The sequence below is a fragment of the Buceros rhinoceros genome, unplaced genomic scaffold, assembly GCF_000710305.1.
Source record: "Buceros rhinoceros silvestris isolate BGI_N320 unplaced genomic scaffold, ASM71030v1 scaffold5130, whole genome shotgun sequence".
Classification (NCBI taxonomy): Eukaryota; Metazoa; Chordata; class Aves; order Bucerotiformes; family Bucerotidae; genus Buceros; species Buceros rhinoceros.
In genome coordinates, this window is record NW_010387784.1 from 18,911 (window position 1) to 35,483 (window position 16,573).

At 43.8% G+C, this 16,573-nt stretch overlaps 1 protein-coding gene across 1 annotated transcript in view; it reads right to left on the reverse strand.

Annotated features, from left to right (window-relative positions):
- Positions 1-14: 14 nt before the first annotated feature.
- Positions 15-16,573, reverse strand: part of LOC104491658 (myosin-9-like) — a 55,737-nt gene continuing 39,178 nt past the window's right edge. Inside the window, 23 exon segments of the mRNA XM_010134148.1 lie at positions 15-435; positions 624-796; positions 1,120-1,228; positions 1,644-1,852; positions 2,946-3,069; positions 3,269-3,357; positions 3,701-3,829; positions 4,483-4,644; positions 4,999-5,211; positions 5,912-6,124; positions 6,739-6,840; positions 6,843-6,992; positions 7,478-7,630; positions 8,802-8,906; positions 9,781-9,987; positions 10,537-10,681; positions 11,119-11,331; positions 11,915-12,086; positions 12,915-13,038; positions 13,534-13,671; positions 14,176-14,382; positions 15,004-15,135; positions 15,982-16,090. Of these exon segments, the coding sequence (XP_010132450.1) occupies positions 318-435; positions 624-796; positions 1,120-1,228; positions 1,644-1,852; positions 2,946-3,069; positions 3,269-3,357; positions 3,701-3,829; positions 4,483-4,644; positions 4,999-5,211; positions 5,912-6,124; positions 6,739-6,840; positions 6,843-6,992; positions 7,478-7,630; positions 8,802-8,906; positions 9,781-9,987; positions 10,537-10,681; positions 11,119-11,331; positions 11,915-12,086; positions 12,915-13,038; positions 13,534-13,671; positions 14,176-14,382; positions 15,004-15,135; positions 15,982-16,090 (3,496 nt within the window). The 3' untranslated portion in view covers positions 15-317.

Sequence of the window (16,573 nt, forward strand, 5' to 3'; positions counted from 1 at the left end):
AACCCCACTCCCTCCAAACCGTGTAAGGATTCACCAGCAGACGTGGCACAGACAGTTCTACAGGCCCTTGCAGCGGCCAAACTGCTGGTCAGATTTCAGAGCCCTGACTCTTTGGCATTAAATACAAAGAGGATTAGGAAACTGGAAAGAGGAGGAAACTAGGAACACAGATGCCCAATGGCTCCAGATACACAGAACTGGGCTTGCTCTGCAGATCCCCAGCCAGTTTAGGAGGAGAGGGTTGCTGAAAGTCCAATGGAAGAGGGGTGGGTGGATGGGTCACTCCATCACATGTAACCTGGGTCAAATGGGAGGACTTATTCAGTAGCTTTGGCATCACCAGCATCGGCCTTGCCGTCCACCTCCTCATCAGAGCACTCTCCTGTACCCTTCCTGACAATTCGACGTGTCACAACAAACGGTAGGTCCCCGCGCCTAGGGAAGGACAGACAGTACGTCAGCAACGCAAGGTTTCATGAACTCACCAGACAGGGCAGGCTCTGGAAGGAGGTAAGGAAGTACCTGGCCACGCTGTTTGCCATGGGCAGCTGCCACTGAGGGCAGTTCCAGCAAGACAACGATGGATTGGCTGCCGAGGTACTGCACAAAACGCTCCACCTTACCTGAGTTTGCTCTTCAGGGAGCTGACTTCTCTGTTCATCGCATCAGCTGTTTCAGTGGCATCCTCCAGCTCACGCTGGAGCTTCCTACGGGATGCATTGGCTCGCTGGGCCTCCTCTTCAGCTTCCTCAAGCTGGCGTTTCAGCTGCTTCAAGCGCATGTTTGCCTTGTCCGCCTGAGCACGTACGGGGAAGAGAAAGGTCAGTGTTTCCCCAGAGTTACAGCACGGTAGGTAGAGCAGCAAAAAGCGGAGTGTGCAAAGCCCCCTCTTCCCTTTCTGAAGGGAACTGTCTGGAACTTGATGGCTCCAAGCTTTTCCTTAAAGAAAATTACATTTTCATCTGTGTCATTTTCTAATTAAGGGGGGGAGGGGGGGAGGGAAAAACAACCTTTGGAAGGTTAATGCTAGAGCCCTCTTACGTGCAGATGATGCCTTGGTCATAGAAGCGAAATTCTCCCACCAGAAGACTCCCCAAAGCTGCAGGTAACTACACGCACCTGATCTTTGAATTGCTCAGCATTACGCCTCTCATCATCCACTTGCAGCAGGATATCTTTCAGCTTCTTCTCGGCACGGCGCACCTGCTTGCTGGCAGCCTGGCGCTCCCTACACAGAAACACAGCGATGCTCAAACGAGAACTTTTCTCCCATTGTCCCCAGCAAGACGACCTGACTTGCACAAGTTGGAAACAAGGAAGATGGCAAAAGTCCTCCTAACTTAAGAGAAAAAGGGGATGGGAGGCAGTGGTTCCCAGAAGTTACCAAAAGGCACCCATGTCACATAGGTACAACCCTTCCTGAAGCTACAGAGGGGCAGCAAGCATACCACAGCTGCAGTTTTAGGAGGGGTTCAGCCTGGAAGAAGCCAGAAGTCTCTACAGTGAAAAATATGAAAGGCTTGCCAAGATCTTACTTCTGAACTATCCAGGATGAAGCCCCTCACTCAGACAAATCAGAATTTGCTCAGAAGAGCTTAAAATGCCATAGTGGGTGAAGGCTTGTAAAACAGACTAGGACATACTTTGTCTCCATGTCCAACTGCTCTTCCAGCTGCGCTATCTTTGCTTCCAAGGCTGTGATGCTAGCCTTGTACTTGGACTTCACTGCGCTCTCCATCTCCTGCAGTTTAAGCTTAAGCTCCTTGTTCTGGCGCTCCATCTGCTGGCGAGCATTCTCATTCTTCTGTGCGTTGCTGCGCTCAGCATTCAGGTCGGCGTTCATCTGATCAATCTGCAGAGAGAAGTACTCAGCATATCGAGCACTCCAGCCTGAAAGGCTGATTTATTTCTCAGACACACACTGGCATGCAAATAAAAGGACCCTTAAGGTGAGCTGAATACCTGGAATAACTGATGCAGAGGGAGCTGTCTGTAGGCAGGGCACTTCTCACAATATCTTAGTACACACAGATTTTTCCAAGTAATTCCTTGAATTTACCAACCTCCTCTTAGGGCTACACTTGCCAATCCTATACAATGCTTTCCAGGGTGAAGGCCCATGGTTTGGCCCTGAATACAATGATTAGCAGCTTGGTGAATTACCAAAATCCAGAGGCAAGTGGATCCAATACATGTGCGTTACTAATTCATCATGTATTTGCTATCTGTCTACTTCCACTACAAAGAAGCAGCTGAAAAATACTGATTTTCGAAGGTGAAGGGGCAAGAAGTCAGTCCATTTCCAAGCCAGGACGCTGGCTGACAGTCAGCCAAGCGAACCAAAGTGAACAAGCTGTTTGGAAAACCATGAGCCTAGCTCCTTGGCTTTGGAGCCCTAAGAAAACAAGACGCTTGACTCTCCAAGTCAGGCAGATACAATATGGCAGAGAACAAGCAGATCAAGACCATGGTTTCTATAGCAGCCTAACAAATTCCATATGGCTAGTCCATTCGAAGCAGCATACAACTGGCAGAAAAGGAATTTTCCAAACACACTGTGGCACTGTTCAGCATGCCAATTTGGAGCAGCATGCTACAGATCATCTTTCTCATAATCCCTTAATACTCAAAAAAACGGGACAGGGCAGGTTGAGATTGGTTGGTGTTTTTTTGTTTGTTGGTTGGTTGGTTTGGTTTTTTTGTTTGGGTTTTTTTTTGAGATTGTTCCAGCTAACCACTGATTTAAATGACCAAACCCAGTGAGTGAACATCAGCTCTGACTGCCCTGTATTGTGGTATTCAGGGTGTTCCATCTTGCTCACGCATCTGTGGCCTCCTGAGGGCCTGTACCACACACAAAACAGCAGCTGGCATTACTCAGAGTGCAGTCTGACAATTTACACAGACTAGAGAACCCTCCTGGCACACACAGCCTGAACAGGTACCTGAAGATTTGCCTTCTTGAGCCGGTCATTGATTATCTCTGTGTTGCCCTGTTCTTCTTCCAGCTCCTCCTCCAACTGAGCTATCCGGGCCTCCAGGCGTCTCTTTTCCTCCATGGCCAGTGCTCTATAGAACACAGAAGCATTAAACCAGTGTTGGTGGCATTAGAAGTGGCGTGTTTTCTCCAAGGTATTAATTTTACAAAATAAGCTCAGTCTTAATCAAGAGAAGACACAGCACATGCTGCAGTCTACATAAAAATAACAGCCTGGAAAGTATTTTCTCAGGCTAGCTCCTCCACCCCTAAGCAGAGAACATTACTCACCCTTTACCACTGTTGTTGGCAATCTCATCAGCCAGCTCATCCCTTTCTTGCTGGGCCTGGCGCTTGGCACGCTCAGCAGCTGCAAGTTCCTGGAATGAAAACGAGACGGTCAGTGATCCAATGGGAAGCTACCAATTAATGCAGCACAGGAAAAAGTAGTTACTGGTAATGGGTGGTGTGGTCTCTAGCTAGACCCAGACTTAATTATAAGACACAGACTGTTCCCCTCCCACCCCACAGCTTCCTTTGTTTTGCACGCTCCTATCACAGCTGTCAAGAAAGGGCCAAAATCTGCATTTTGAAGTGGACTTTGTATTTGAGCAAAGCAAAAGTACAAAAGAAAGAAAACAACCACTCAAGCGTAGACTGCTACATCTAGTTCTTGGCCAAAGAAAACGAACAAACCCTTCACTTGCATGTATGTTCCATTACCTCCTGCAACTGGATCATCTCTGCCTCCATGCTCTTCAACTTCTTCTCATTTTCTTTGGCCTGTGCCAAGATCTCTTCTCTGGAAGTACGTGTGTCCTCCAGTTCCCGCATGTAATCCTTCATTTGTGCCTGAAAAGGGAGACAAAAAAGGATGAGTTTCAGAGCATCTACATTAACAAACTGGATTTGTTTATCTTACAGGAAGCATGGAGAGGGAAAACTGAAACAGGGATTCAGTCATTTTTGGCTACCAAAAAGGTAAAAAGAAAAGGAACAACAACAAACTGTAATGAAAGTGAACAGGAATGCTTAAATTGCAGGAAAAAAAAATCTTGTCACATATAGGGAGGGGATAAGGGATCGTACAAGGAAGCTTTCTAGTGAAGCAATGGAACGGACGGCCTAGGGAGGATGTTTCCGAAGAACAGATCAGACAAAAAGACTGTAGGAATTACAAAGGCATAACAGAACTGTCTTGGGGCAGGAGAAGGCCTAAGTGATATTTAAGTCTCTCTAGCTTTGCAGCTCCATAATCCTTTCCAAAACCACCGACATGAGACAAGCTCTAGAGTGGACTTTCCTACAGCTCATCTCCCAGGAAGTTAAACAGGCAGATCGAGGTTAGGATATTTGAAACGCCAATGCATCTTTTGCTGTAAATTGCTACAAGGTTCTTCTGCTCTTGAGACACTGATGTATGGTTCTCATGAGGTGAAATCCTGTATCCCATTTCCCTGGGTAAACTCTCTAGACCAACAGCTAAAACAGTTGCGGCATCTCACCTGCAGTTTGCGGAGCTGCTTGATGGCTTCTTCACGATTCTTATTAGCAGTGTCTATATGGCTTTCAATATCCTTCAGGTCCATCTCTAGCTTCTTCCTGGCAGCTACAGCAATGGAGCGCTGTTTTCGTTCATCTTCCAATTCTGCCTCCATCTCCCGCACCTGTATGGAGAAATACAGGCACCAGCCTTTTAGCAACTTGATTTCGCAACAGCCATTTTTTGCATCCCCCTTTCAAAACGTACATAAGTGCAAGCACATGACTTGTTTTTGTACCTTCTGGCAGGGGGATGGGGCTAACATTCCTCACTAATAAAGCTACACAAGTTCCTTTGATAGACAAAGACTTTTTGAACAATCATGCACGGAAGGAGGAAAGTCTCCCACAGCCTTCAGCACTGCCTGGAGAGTCACCATTAACAAGAACCTGTGGATAGGCACTGTCCATCTAACCATCTTTGGACACAAGTCCCTTTGTGTACAGAACACTTTCAGGATTTACAGAGCAATTCTTACTTGTCTAATCAGCTGTTTCTTCTTCTCTTCATTCTGTTCATCACGCCCCTGGAGGTCCCGGTCAAACTGTGCCTTCATGGCCTGCTGGTTCACTTCTAGCCGCAGTTTGGCATCCTCTGTGGCCTGCAGTTCATCCTCCAGCTCTTCTAGCTGCGTCTTCATCTCCTCCACCTGCTGCTCCAGGGCTCGCTTAGCCTTCTCCAGCTCATGGACCTACAGCACAGTACCACACATGAGGTTTCCTCAAAGAGTGCAGACAATTTCACCTGTCCTAAGAGCAAAAAAGTCTAAGAACAACCACTCAAGTAAGACAGGATACAAGAACACTGCATCTGTGCCTTGTATTAGGGCAGAGATAGCCCTCAAAGCTAGCTGCTTGCAAACCTGCAAGCTGCCAGTCTGAATCACGACTCCCTGTTAGTTTTGGACATGTATGTGTGGTGGTGGGGAGAAAGGGAAATACATTTGTTAGCCCAGTCCTGACCTACTGCAGACCTACCAGAGCTGAACACCTCTGACGGATTCAAGACCATACTTCTTAGCTTCTGAATTAATTTTTTCCCCCTCCTTTTATCCTAACTTTGTCTTGAAATATTTGGGTTACTGTCTGCCATTGCCTGGCTAACCCCTGTATTTTATGTATCAGGCTCACATCATACCTTCATCCCTGCCACAACGATACCAGTTAATTCTCAGTTTGCCACTACCTCATTTGGGTCATTTCCAGGCTCCTCCAAACCATCTTTCCCACTTACTAACGTAATACAAACATCACAATCACAAACTCACAGTGTGTCCAGCACTCTCTACTACATTCCCCTGTGTGCACACCAGCATAAGGTTTTTGAAGTATTAAACTAACAGTGTAATTTGTGTGACATTTCCTGCCCAGGTATTTTAACGCCATACTTACGCTTTTCCCAACATCATCCTTTGAACTCATCAGGTCTTCCATCTCTATGCGGAACTGCTTATTGATCCGTTCCAGCTCAGCTTTCTGCTCTATGGCTTCTTCCAGGGCTCTGGCCAGGGAGAGGGCCTTAGTCTCCTTCTCGCGGGCTTCTGCCTCAGCACGGTCCCGTTCTTCCGCATACTTGGCGGAGATGTTCTTCTCCTCTGCCAATAGCTACAAGAGCACAGCGTAAGTACTCTGAGAAATTACTGCCAATTTTCTAACATGGTAAGCACGCATGGTTTTTGTAACTGCCTTCTTAATAGTGTTCTGTCATGGACAGAAGGAACCAAGAAAAAGAAGAATCAAAGAATGCAGCATGCCATCCCACCTCTAATAACTGTGCTGACCCCAAATGAACAAAATTCTGATCCCCTAGGCCTCCAACCTGTTATTTCCAACGTTCTCCCAAAGATGATCTGCAAACAACATTTTGAACTTGATCTCAGTTTTGATATAAATGTTATCCCTTAGGGAAAAGGGGCATCACTAAATCCCTTATGCATGGAACAGCATTAGTTAACTTCTGTGAAAGCCTATTTCTCCACTCGATATGCTGTGCCTTAGTTCAGAAATAAATATGTATTCTACAAGTAGCGTTACTTAGGTATTCTTAAAGCAGACTTGGCCACGAGGCTGGGTTGGATGGGGCTTTGAGTAACCTGGTCTAGTGGAAGGTTTCCCTGCCCATGGCAGGGGGATTTGAACTAGATCTTTAAGGTCCCTTCCAGCAAAAAGCATTCTATTACAAGATGTACCCGCTGAATGCCCGGTGACTGAAGTCATACCTGATCAAACTTCTTCTGCTTCTTCTCTAGGTTGGAAACGATCTGCCGCTGATGATCAAGGTCCACAGCAAGGTCATCCAGCTCTTGCTGCAGGCGGGTCTTTTCTTTGTTTTTTCCAGCTTGTCATATGCAGCTGTCTTCTCTTCATAACGCTGGCTCAAGCTCTCTAAGTCCTTCTGCAGCTTCTTCCTGGCTTCCTCTGCTGACTCAAGGCAGCCCAGACCATCATCCATCTTCTTCTTTGCATCTATTGCCTGAAGGTTTTTTCCAGCTTGTCATATGCAGCTGTCTTCTCTTCATAACGCTGGCTCAAGCTCTCTAAGTCCTTCTGCAGCTTCTTCCTGGCTTCCTCTGCTGACTCAAGGCAGCCCAGACCATCATCCATCTTCTTCTTTGCATCTATTGCCTGAAGATCAGAAAAGATTGCATGTGGAGCCACGATAACGTTGCATGTAGTTAACTGGCACCAGAAGTTGAGGAAAAAATAGTCTGCTCATTTCTGAAGGTAATACTCCCCCCTTCAAATCCTTCAAATAATCCTGTATGACTGAATTCCCAAAGGAATTCCTGCACAGAACTCTTCAAGCAGTTCATATCTTTATCAAGATGATTTCCCTTTCCCAGGAAAGGTTCTGTTACCAGAAGTCAATTCTGCATTTAGATTTTCCTTTCTTCAAGACAGACCTGCACTTATGCTTCCTCTCAAAAATCACTGGTTTATGGGATACTGATTCTGTACCTGTTGCTGAAGAATAGAGATCTGTTTCTCCAGATTTCTCTTTGCCTCCTCTTCTTCTTCTAGCTGCTCTTTGAAACTGTTCTTCTCGTCCTCCATTTGCTTCAGCTTAGTGCTGAGGCTCAGTTTTAGGCGAGTCTCCTCCTGCAGCAGCTCCTATAAAGTAAACACCCCAGTGGAATTCAGCATCACTCCTTGGCTTTAAAAGCTCACAATCCTCACCCACTCGAGGACTTCTGAATTGGAGTTTAAGTATGCAACTTATTTCATGGATAAGACACTGAAGACAGAACTTAAATAACTGTCTTCCTGTGAGTCAGTATAGAACCAGAATATTCCGAAAACTCCTATTCTCTTGTACACTCCAGTGATTAAAGTTACTACTTCACCACACAAGCTGTCCGCAGTCCTTTCTGGGAGTCCTCTGAGCAGCACACAAAGCATTAATACCTCTCCTGTACCTGACTGTACTCTGCTACATAGCTTTCTCATATTCAAGTCTCAAAGAAATGGACAGCAGTCTAAAATAATTTAGCACAGTTAAAAACAATGTTTGTCTTCGCAGAATTGTAAGACACTGGTCATTTACCAACAACATTTATTGACTTATGCTGCCAGTGCTTGAGCTGAAGGATCTGTAGAGAATAATAAGCCCAGCCTTCAAACTAGTGCTTTTTTTTTCTGTAGAGTGCTACCTTTGAGTCTGTTTTTTAGAAAAAGTAATAGGTAGAGCCAACATCAATGGCTGTTCAACGTTACTTAGTATCTGAGATTTGGTGTGCTCTTCCTTTCCCTTCCAACTTTCTTCTTGGTACTCCATCCTTTACCAAGAGAGCCGTGTTCTATTAACTGTAAATAGTTGTTTTATCCCAAAGTATAAGACTAAGCATGATTTTTCCCTGAAACAACACTAAACTATTTGAATCTATCTTCTGCTTAACATTACAGATTTACTGGAAATCGCACACACAAACCCTGTCAAAATACTGACTACGAAGATCTCAAACAAGAACCTAGCATTCCATGGCAGTTCTAGCATTAAAGAGCTCTCAAGGAGAAAGGTAGCAGGGAAGGACTTCTAAATATAAGACAGTTACACATGTTCAACATGCCGTGGAAGCAGAAGGAAGATAAACAGCTTGTTTCTGCAGAAATGCTCTCAATACCATACAATATAACACCTTAGCAAAAACCAGCCAGACCCAATCCTTTCAAGTGTTGTATGTCCAGTATTTAATGGGGTCCAGAGTGATATTTCACACTTTAAGAATTCATAACAGACACTGGCTGCGCCACACACAGATGCCTTGGCTTCTAAAGCTCTCACCTGCGTATCTTGAAGCTGTGATTCCAGAGCAGAGAAGTCCTTTGCTAATTTGATTGATTTGCTGTCAGACTGGTTCAAAAGACCTGTGACATTGTCCAACTCAACCTGAAGGAGAGATCAGAGTATCAGTTATTAAATGCATCAGCAAAACCACAGCCAGGAGCAGATGAGCAGCTACGAGACCTAAAAGTGAAAACTGAGGCATCTCTCAGAATGACTGCATCATTTCCAAAGTCCCAGGGATGAAACATGAGAAGTCAAAGATTTTTACTTGAGATCACCTCTGTGGCAACAGCCTTCTGGTTTCTTGGTTTTTAAGGCCTATATGAGATTTTAGACAGCCTAGCAAGAATTTTAAAAGCTTCTATTAAACTAACTCTCTTCTACTTTACACTATCTGCTTCAGGACTGTACCTAGAGCCTCAAAATTACATTTTCACACTCCAAAAGACAGTGCACACATTGGCAATGCTCAACTTTTAATGACAATCCTCCATAAAGGAGAAGGCAGAAGACAGTGCTCTGTGTGAGTCAAAGGGATTTGCCGTTCCCTTGAAGAAAGGAGGAAAACCACCTAAATCCATAACACCCAGCCCTCATCCCCACCAACCACATTTCAAAGTTTTCATCACCAGTCTGTTTGTGCCACTGCAGGTCCACAAGCAGCTGAATGTTTACAGAATTGTAAACAGCTGCATCCTGAAGAGGAGCAGACATGCTGACACTAACACTTAAAAAACTCAGATGAAAACTGGTTTCTTCACCTTCTCAGGGCTGCTCATAAGGAACATCAACCCACATGTCCTGCCCTGGCAATGAATTAAGGAGTTTGCACTGTCTTTCGGATTTGCTTTTTGTAGTAACTTTATCCTCAAGAGGAACAAGATTTTTGAACTAGCTATAGAGAGGTACCTCCCTGCAACCTTTTCTCTCTAGTCCTGGGCTGAATCAGAAACCAAGGAAAACCCATGACACCCACCTGCAGTTTGTTCACCCTCTCAGCCAGTTCAGTCTTCACTCTTTCGCCTTCTGTAAATTTCACCTGCAGTTCTTGGAGCTGAGCATCTACTTTTTTCCGCTTGTGCTCAGCATCCCCTTTGCCCTGCAGGAGAGCCTTCACCTCATTGGACAGTTCAACCCTCTCACTTTCCAGAGCTTGTTTTGCTTTTTCGAGATTTGCTTTCACCTGAAGAGGAAAAATAAAAAAACCAACAGATCAAAACCCCTCAGACTTTAGATATGGCAGGATCCTTCTACTGAGTACATTGTTTTTTTCCAACAGGCAAGCTAATGTTATGTGTTTAGCAGTTAACTTGTAGACTGCTTACTCAGAAAAAACAATCTGAACAGCCTGTCATTGTTAAATTGTTAAATTTAAATTTAATTGTCAGGAGACAATTTAACGATCAGAGAAGACAGCAATACAGGAGACAGTTTTGTACAACCTTTAATTTGGAAATCTGATGGTGCAAGTCAACAAGTGCTAGCACTGAAGGAACATATTGGCTACGCAGTATGATGTGCCTGATGGGAAAAACAATGAGCGCCGCTAGTTAAAAACAACTTAAAATATGCTTCATAGCGAAAAATTATCTTCCAAGGGAAGAGCACATGTATCAGAAGCCTAGTGTCATGAACACGTCATGTTCTTCTGCAGCACTTAGACGGGGTCATAGAGCAGCTATTATTGCAGGGAGTTTGACTGCTTTGGCCTTGTGTTTTGTGTTCCACATACCCGTTTGGTTTGTTCTAACTGCTCTGCCAGCTCTTCAATAGCTTGTGAATGTTTCTGCCTCATCTCTTGGATTTGAGCCTCATGAGTCTTTGCCTCATCTTCAAGGGCCTTCTTCAAAACCGTTACTTCCTGTTCTCTCTTTGACCTGCGGAATTCACAGACTCCAGTTAGATGCCAAGGAAAGAATCAAAGCGGATGTGTGTATCAACCAACAGCATCTCTAATGCAGAAAAATGCCAAGGTCTGTTTAGCCCTACAAGCTATGAAGACACTTTCCAAAGTTAGAACTTAGTATTGCACCCTTCTTAGGTGCAAGCCAGCAGCATTACTTCCAGCCTAAGAAGTAATAGATTGAAAGCATGAATATTTCAGGGGTATCACTAACACTATGGTTAGAGAGCAAGTTAACTTTCTTACATCAGGTGAGGTAATGCAGCCTTGACTACAGCTTGCACACTACCTCATTCTCTAGTCACTAAGAAATCTGATAAAGGCAAATACTTGCTTTGGTTAGAGACCGGATGTGGCAGCATTTCTTAAAACAAAACCAAATAAATCAACACAGCTACATGTTGGAGTTACCTGAGCTCTTGCTGAGCAGCTGTAGAATCTAGCGTGTCTTCTAGCTCTGTTTTCAGTGCTTCCAGCTCTTCTCCCAGATCCCGCTTCTGTTTTTCAGCTTTATTCCTGAATGCTCTCTCTGACTCGAGGTCTTCCTGCAGCTCAGTGATCTGGGATTCGAGTTCCCTGATCTTTTTCAGAGCCATGTTCTTCTGAGCTGCCTCTTCTTCCACCCTGTGTTCAACATAGGGTTCTGGTCAGAGTCACATTTAAACTATATGTAAATTAAAACTACCCATCCTACCAAGAATAATCAAGAAAAAGGTTTATTCTGATTAGCTCTACAACATTACATTCAAACTTTGATCCGTATATCATCTACTAATTCTACATTCTATTTCCCAATACTTGAGACAGCACAATTACTTACCTTAAGGGGACAGAGAAAGACTGACAACAGAAGAAAGCAGAAGAGAAAGCACCATTTCACATTGCAAATTGGATGCTTTACTGAACAGATGAATCTAGTAACTACCAGAGAGAGTGTGTATTGCCACTAGTTTTTATCTCCTTCTGAAATCTTACTGTTCCAGTGTGATGTGTGCAGTGCAAGTTACATTCATAGTCTAGCTCTGTACAGAGAGCATGGCAGTGAGCAGCAGTCAAAGAACTCTGATGCCAAGAACATGGATCTTAACAGTTCACAGGCTGAAATACAACAGCCTCAGATTCCATTTAGTCACTGTTCCAAAGGGATGCAATACAAGAAATACTTTCCAAGCTGGTGGCCTCTGAACCCCACAGGCCAGGTCCTCACCTAGCTAATGCTGCCTGCAGCTCCTCTTCCTTCTTGGCCAGCTGCATTTTGAGTTCTGCAATCTGAGCCTGCAGCTCAGCAATCTGGTCATGTAGATCACTGGAGTCCCCTTCAAGCTTTCGACGAGTCTTTTCCAATTCTTGCCTCTGCTTTTCTTCACGTCGCAGACGTTCTGATGGAGATGGGGACACATTAAGTTACAGGAATGACACAAACTCAAACAACATTGTACAAGCAGAGAAAATAAAGCTATTTAAGCAATAGTTTCTTTCCTAGTAATATAACTACCCAAACTGCAGCTGGAGTGCATTATTCTGTCAGGATCTATATGTGCAACTGACCCCATATTTTGCCCTCAAAATGTCTCTCTCCCTCATCCTACAGCCCAACCTCCCTCCCCCCTTCTCTAAAATAAGCAATGCAAGGACAATGGCAATCTTTCCCAACACCCACATCACACAGGCACAAGCACACATTAAGTGATGCTGAACACAAGATCTGCTCTCTCTTTACCAAAACTAAATAGTCTGGCTCCTGCTGGGTCAGCCTGGGCAGTCTCCGGATAAAACGCCTCTGGCTTGAACTCTGACAAACTTGCGCAAACAGGGTATCAGAAACAGCACTAACCCGGACAGACTGATGCTGCTGGAAGTAGAAAAGTGGAGACACTTCCACAGCAGGAGAAGAAAGGAAACCAGCCTCTCTTCTCCATTGGCCTGATGATTTGGAGAGGATTTCTATTTAGATCAAGAGCTCAGCTGACAAGGCACATAACCTCTAGCCAGTCACCGAACAGCTCTATCAAACCAATCAATAGCATACACACTATAGACTAGTTTTTAACCCCTCAGAAACTGGAGAGGACTGAAACTCTAAACATGAAACTGAAGTTCAACAAATATTAACAAGAAACCACCTAAAACTAAACAAGCAAGCTCTCTTCAGGATCTGCCTTTAAAAAAAACCCAAAAAACCAAACACCAAACAAAATCAAAACCACCTTCAAGGTCTGTGATCATCGCCTCATGCTTATTTTTGAGTTTGGCTAAACTCTTAGATTTCTCCTCTTCCTCTGTCAGGTTTGTTGTAAATTCAGACATTCTGTCTTCCAACAGTTTCTTTTCCTGCAGAATTGAGAAGGCAGTGTCAAAGCAGTTGCTGGAATTACAGGAGATTTGGCCAGAGCTGACTGTGCTTAGAGATGACAATGTCATGAATGCCCACTCCTGCTATAAGGAAACTTGGGACGGAAGAAATCCTTTCAGTATTATAGATTGTATTCAAATAAATGGTTAAAGATTTGTATATGATAGCCCTTTCAAAGCTGAAAGGGAAGTCTGTTATGAAATGACTTGATCCTGTTTAGCATAAGAATGTATCAGAAAACATTTGCTCGTGGATCGTTATTTGGTCAAGGCTACTTAAATATCACATAATACTGACTTGTAAAGAATAGAGGCAGGCAGCTAATTTTGAAAATTCAGGTCAGAGCTGTCAAGACAAGACTGAATTCATCCATAAGCTTGCCCATAATATGGGAAAGGTCAGCCTTTGGTGGGTGGCTCCAGAAGAAACACCTGTGCATCTTTAGCCTGAGTAACAAGCTACAGGATTCTTACCTTAGCCAATTTGAGATTCTGATCTTCCAGAACTATCACATCTTCTTCCAGTTTCTTCAGTTTGGCCTCTGTGGTCACTTTTTCTAGCTGCAACTTCTGCCTTGCGCTTTCCTCCTCTTCAAGCTGCTCCTCTAGTTCCTTCACAACACCCATGGAAAAGCAAGGCAGTTGTTAGTGCTACTCACTAACCAGTGTAGCAGCACAGCAGCAATACTAGAACTTGGAAGGTTTCTTTACCCTTCCTTCAAGGTGTTATTAGTACTTTCCAGAAGTGACATCTCTATCGTGACTTAATGCAATACACTGCATTCTAACAAACAAGTTTTCTAGCAGAATAAAGAATGCTATTTTGCAAGGAAGAATGCTAACATTCCTAAAGCATCTGGCTTAAACAAAGACATGTCTAATTATTTGATAAGTGGCCCGTCTTCTTCAAGAATGGAACAGCTCATTCCAGATGACTGACTGAATGCCTCAGGCTCAGCACCAGAATCACTGTGTTCTATTGCTGTTTCCACAGATAGATTCTTCTACGCTTTTTGTTCCCTCTCTCTTCCATTTCCCTCCAAGCTGAGACGAAAGAATTACTCTAAACCTTACTATCCCCTTTACTGACAAGAGACAGCATTCCTAAGGCGTTACCTGGATGTTCTGCTGCATTTTCTTCTTCTCAGCCTGCAGATGTTGACACCGTTCTTCCTCTTCCTCCACCCTTGCTTCCAGGTCATGACATATCTCCTCCAGTTCTTGTTTCTTGGCTGTCAGGCGGGCTCTTATCTCCTCAGCTTCAGCACAGAGTTCAGTTTCTGCTTGCAGCTGTTCCTGCAGCTGCATCTTCTCTGCCATTAGCTACATTGGATACAAAGGCAGAAATAAGACAATCTCAAATTTATCAAAGCACTTAGCAGTATTTGTTAAGCGAAGTTATGTGCTCCTGTGTTCCAGTTAGTCTTAATCATCAATCTTCTGCTGTTCAAAGGCTAAATATCAAAATACAGTTTCAAAGTGTTTGCTCTCCTTCACAAACCATGCGCTACAACCACATATTACATTAGCATTAACAAATTTCTCAAGACCATATCCATTTGAAATAAGGAGATTGTTTTTCTGTAGGGCTGTTACTATTGCAGCAGAAAACTAGGCAATCTTGCTACCACCTTCTACGCTCCAAGCAAAAAGGATCCCATTCATGATGAGGTTGAATTCAACCAGCTTGCTAAAATGCTTAGCCAAAGGAGACTTTTCTTCACATAAGAGCAACAGGTGGTCAGAGTACAAAATGACCTGCTAGAGGAACTGAGCTGGGAAGAATGACAAAGCAGATCGAACAATATGGCAGCCAAGTCACATATTTCCACAAGGCAGAATCTTGCAGCTTGTCCATCAGACCAGTAAAGAAAAGGAGGTGGTCTCCAGCAGTGTGTTGGGTAGAAAGAGCGTGACTTTAACACAAGAGATGTGCAAACTCACCTGGGCCTGGAAGGTCTCCATCTCACTCAGTCTATTTTCTGCAGCTAGCTGCTTCTCCTTGACCTTTATTAGCTCTTCTTCCTTGGCCATCATCTCCTCTTCCTGTCTGCTTACTTGCAGAAGGGGTTTCACCTGAAAGGTAAGCCAGAGGAATGAAACATGTATAAGGAAGAAGGAAAACATGAAATGCTTTTGTACTTGATAAGCATTGAATAAAACAGCATCGTAGATAAGGGTCACGTTTGAAAGACTGATCAGTTATTTTGTTGTTAACACTGGGACGATTACAGAGGACTAAATATCATCTACTCTGTCAATAATACACTGTCTGTCCAACTTTTCCTCCAGGATGGAAGGCATCAGAAGGAGGCTGGGTAAATTCCAAAGGCTAAGTAGTAATAGCAGGAAAACAAAAAAGTGCCATACAGTGGGGAAATTCACAGGTAGGTCAATGTAAACAAAACCCAAACAACACCCATCTCTGTACTCACTCATCAAAAACCCTTAGAAGTAATTTCATAGAGAAGAGAAGAACAGTTTAAAGTCTGCTCTCAACTCTCATTTATCTGCAGAGTCTCAGGGCTAAAAAGCAAGAAATCCCTTACATGCAGAAATGAGACCACTTCTTCATGTGCTCATTGTCTTTATAAAGGTAAATTATCTGCAAGTCTAACAGCAAGATCAGAACTCAGTGCTTTTCCTTTGCTCTTGCAACCCTGGAAAAAGATGGCAAGTCCGCCCCACATTAGCAATTTTTGCCTAGCTAAATTGACTAGCCGCATAGTAAGCAACTCTTTGAAGTGTCATATCACCAAAGCAAGCGATTGTCTTACTCTTCCTAGGCACAAAGCATTAAAAGATTCCAGGTGTAGTCGCAAGCCAGACCAATTGTAGAGGAATTGGGTTTTGTGCTCTGGTTCAACCTGGTAAGCTGAAATTGCAACTGAACTGTCGAAACTGCAAAGGGAAAAATATTACCTTGGTGAACAACCTCCACCATTGCCAGTTCCGCAGTTTCAAATAGGCAGCACAGTTCCTCTGAAGCACTTTCATGGCTGTCAGTTGCTGCTGGCGCTTGGCAAAGGCTCTGCAAGGTAAGCAGAGGTCAGAAAAAGGAATCCACAAGTGGCACACAATTCTCTCCACCAAGACCTTTCTCAGACACCTCTACATTCTTACTGTAGAGGGTTCCCTCCTAAAAAATGCAGCAAAATTTCCAATGAACTTCCTCTATCTTTTCAAGCTTTTTTGGCTCAAGAGTGTTTATCCTTTCCTTTATTCAATTTCCTGTTTAATACAGTTTTTTCCTCATATCTTCTAATCTCAAAACCTCACTATTTTCACTTCAAAAAAGGGAGATCTGAAACTGAGGTGTGTTTTTCTGCCAATCTGACAGATACTACTGTTGGGTTTAGAATTGTAGCATTTGCAGTCCTACCTAATAGCTTAAGAGAAATTTTGCACTTCCTGGATCAGTACTGTACTAAGACTTTTTCATTTTCATATTTGCAGTTTGCAGCACTTCTGTCAAAAACTTTGCCTGCGCTATAGTACTCCTATAGTATTCCTG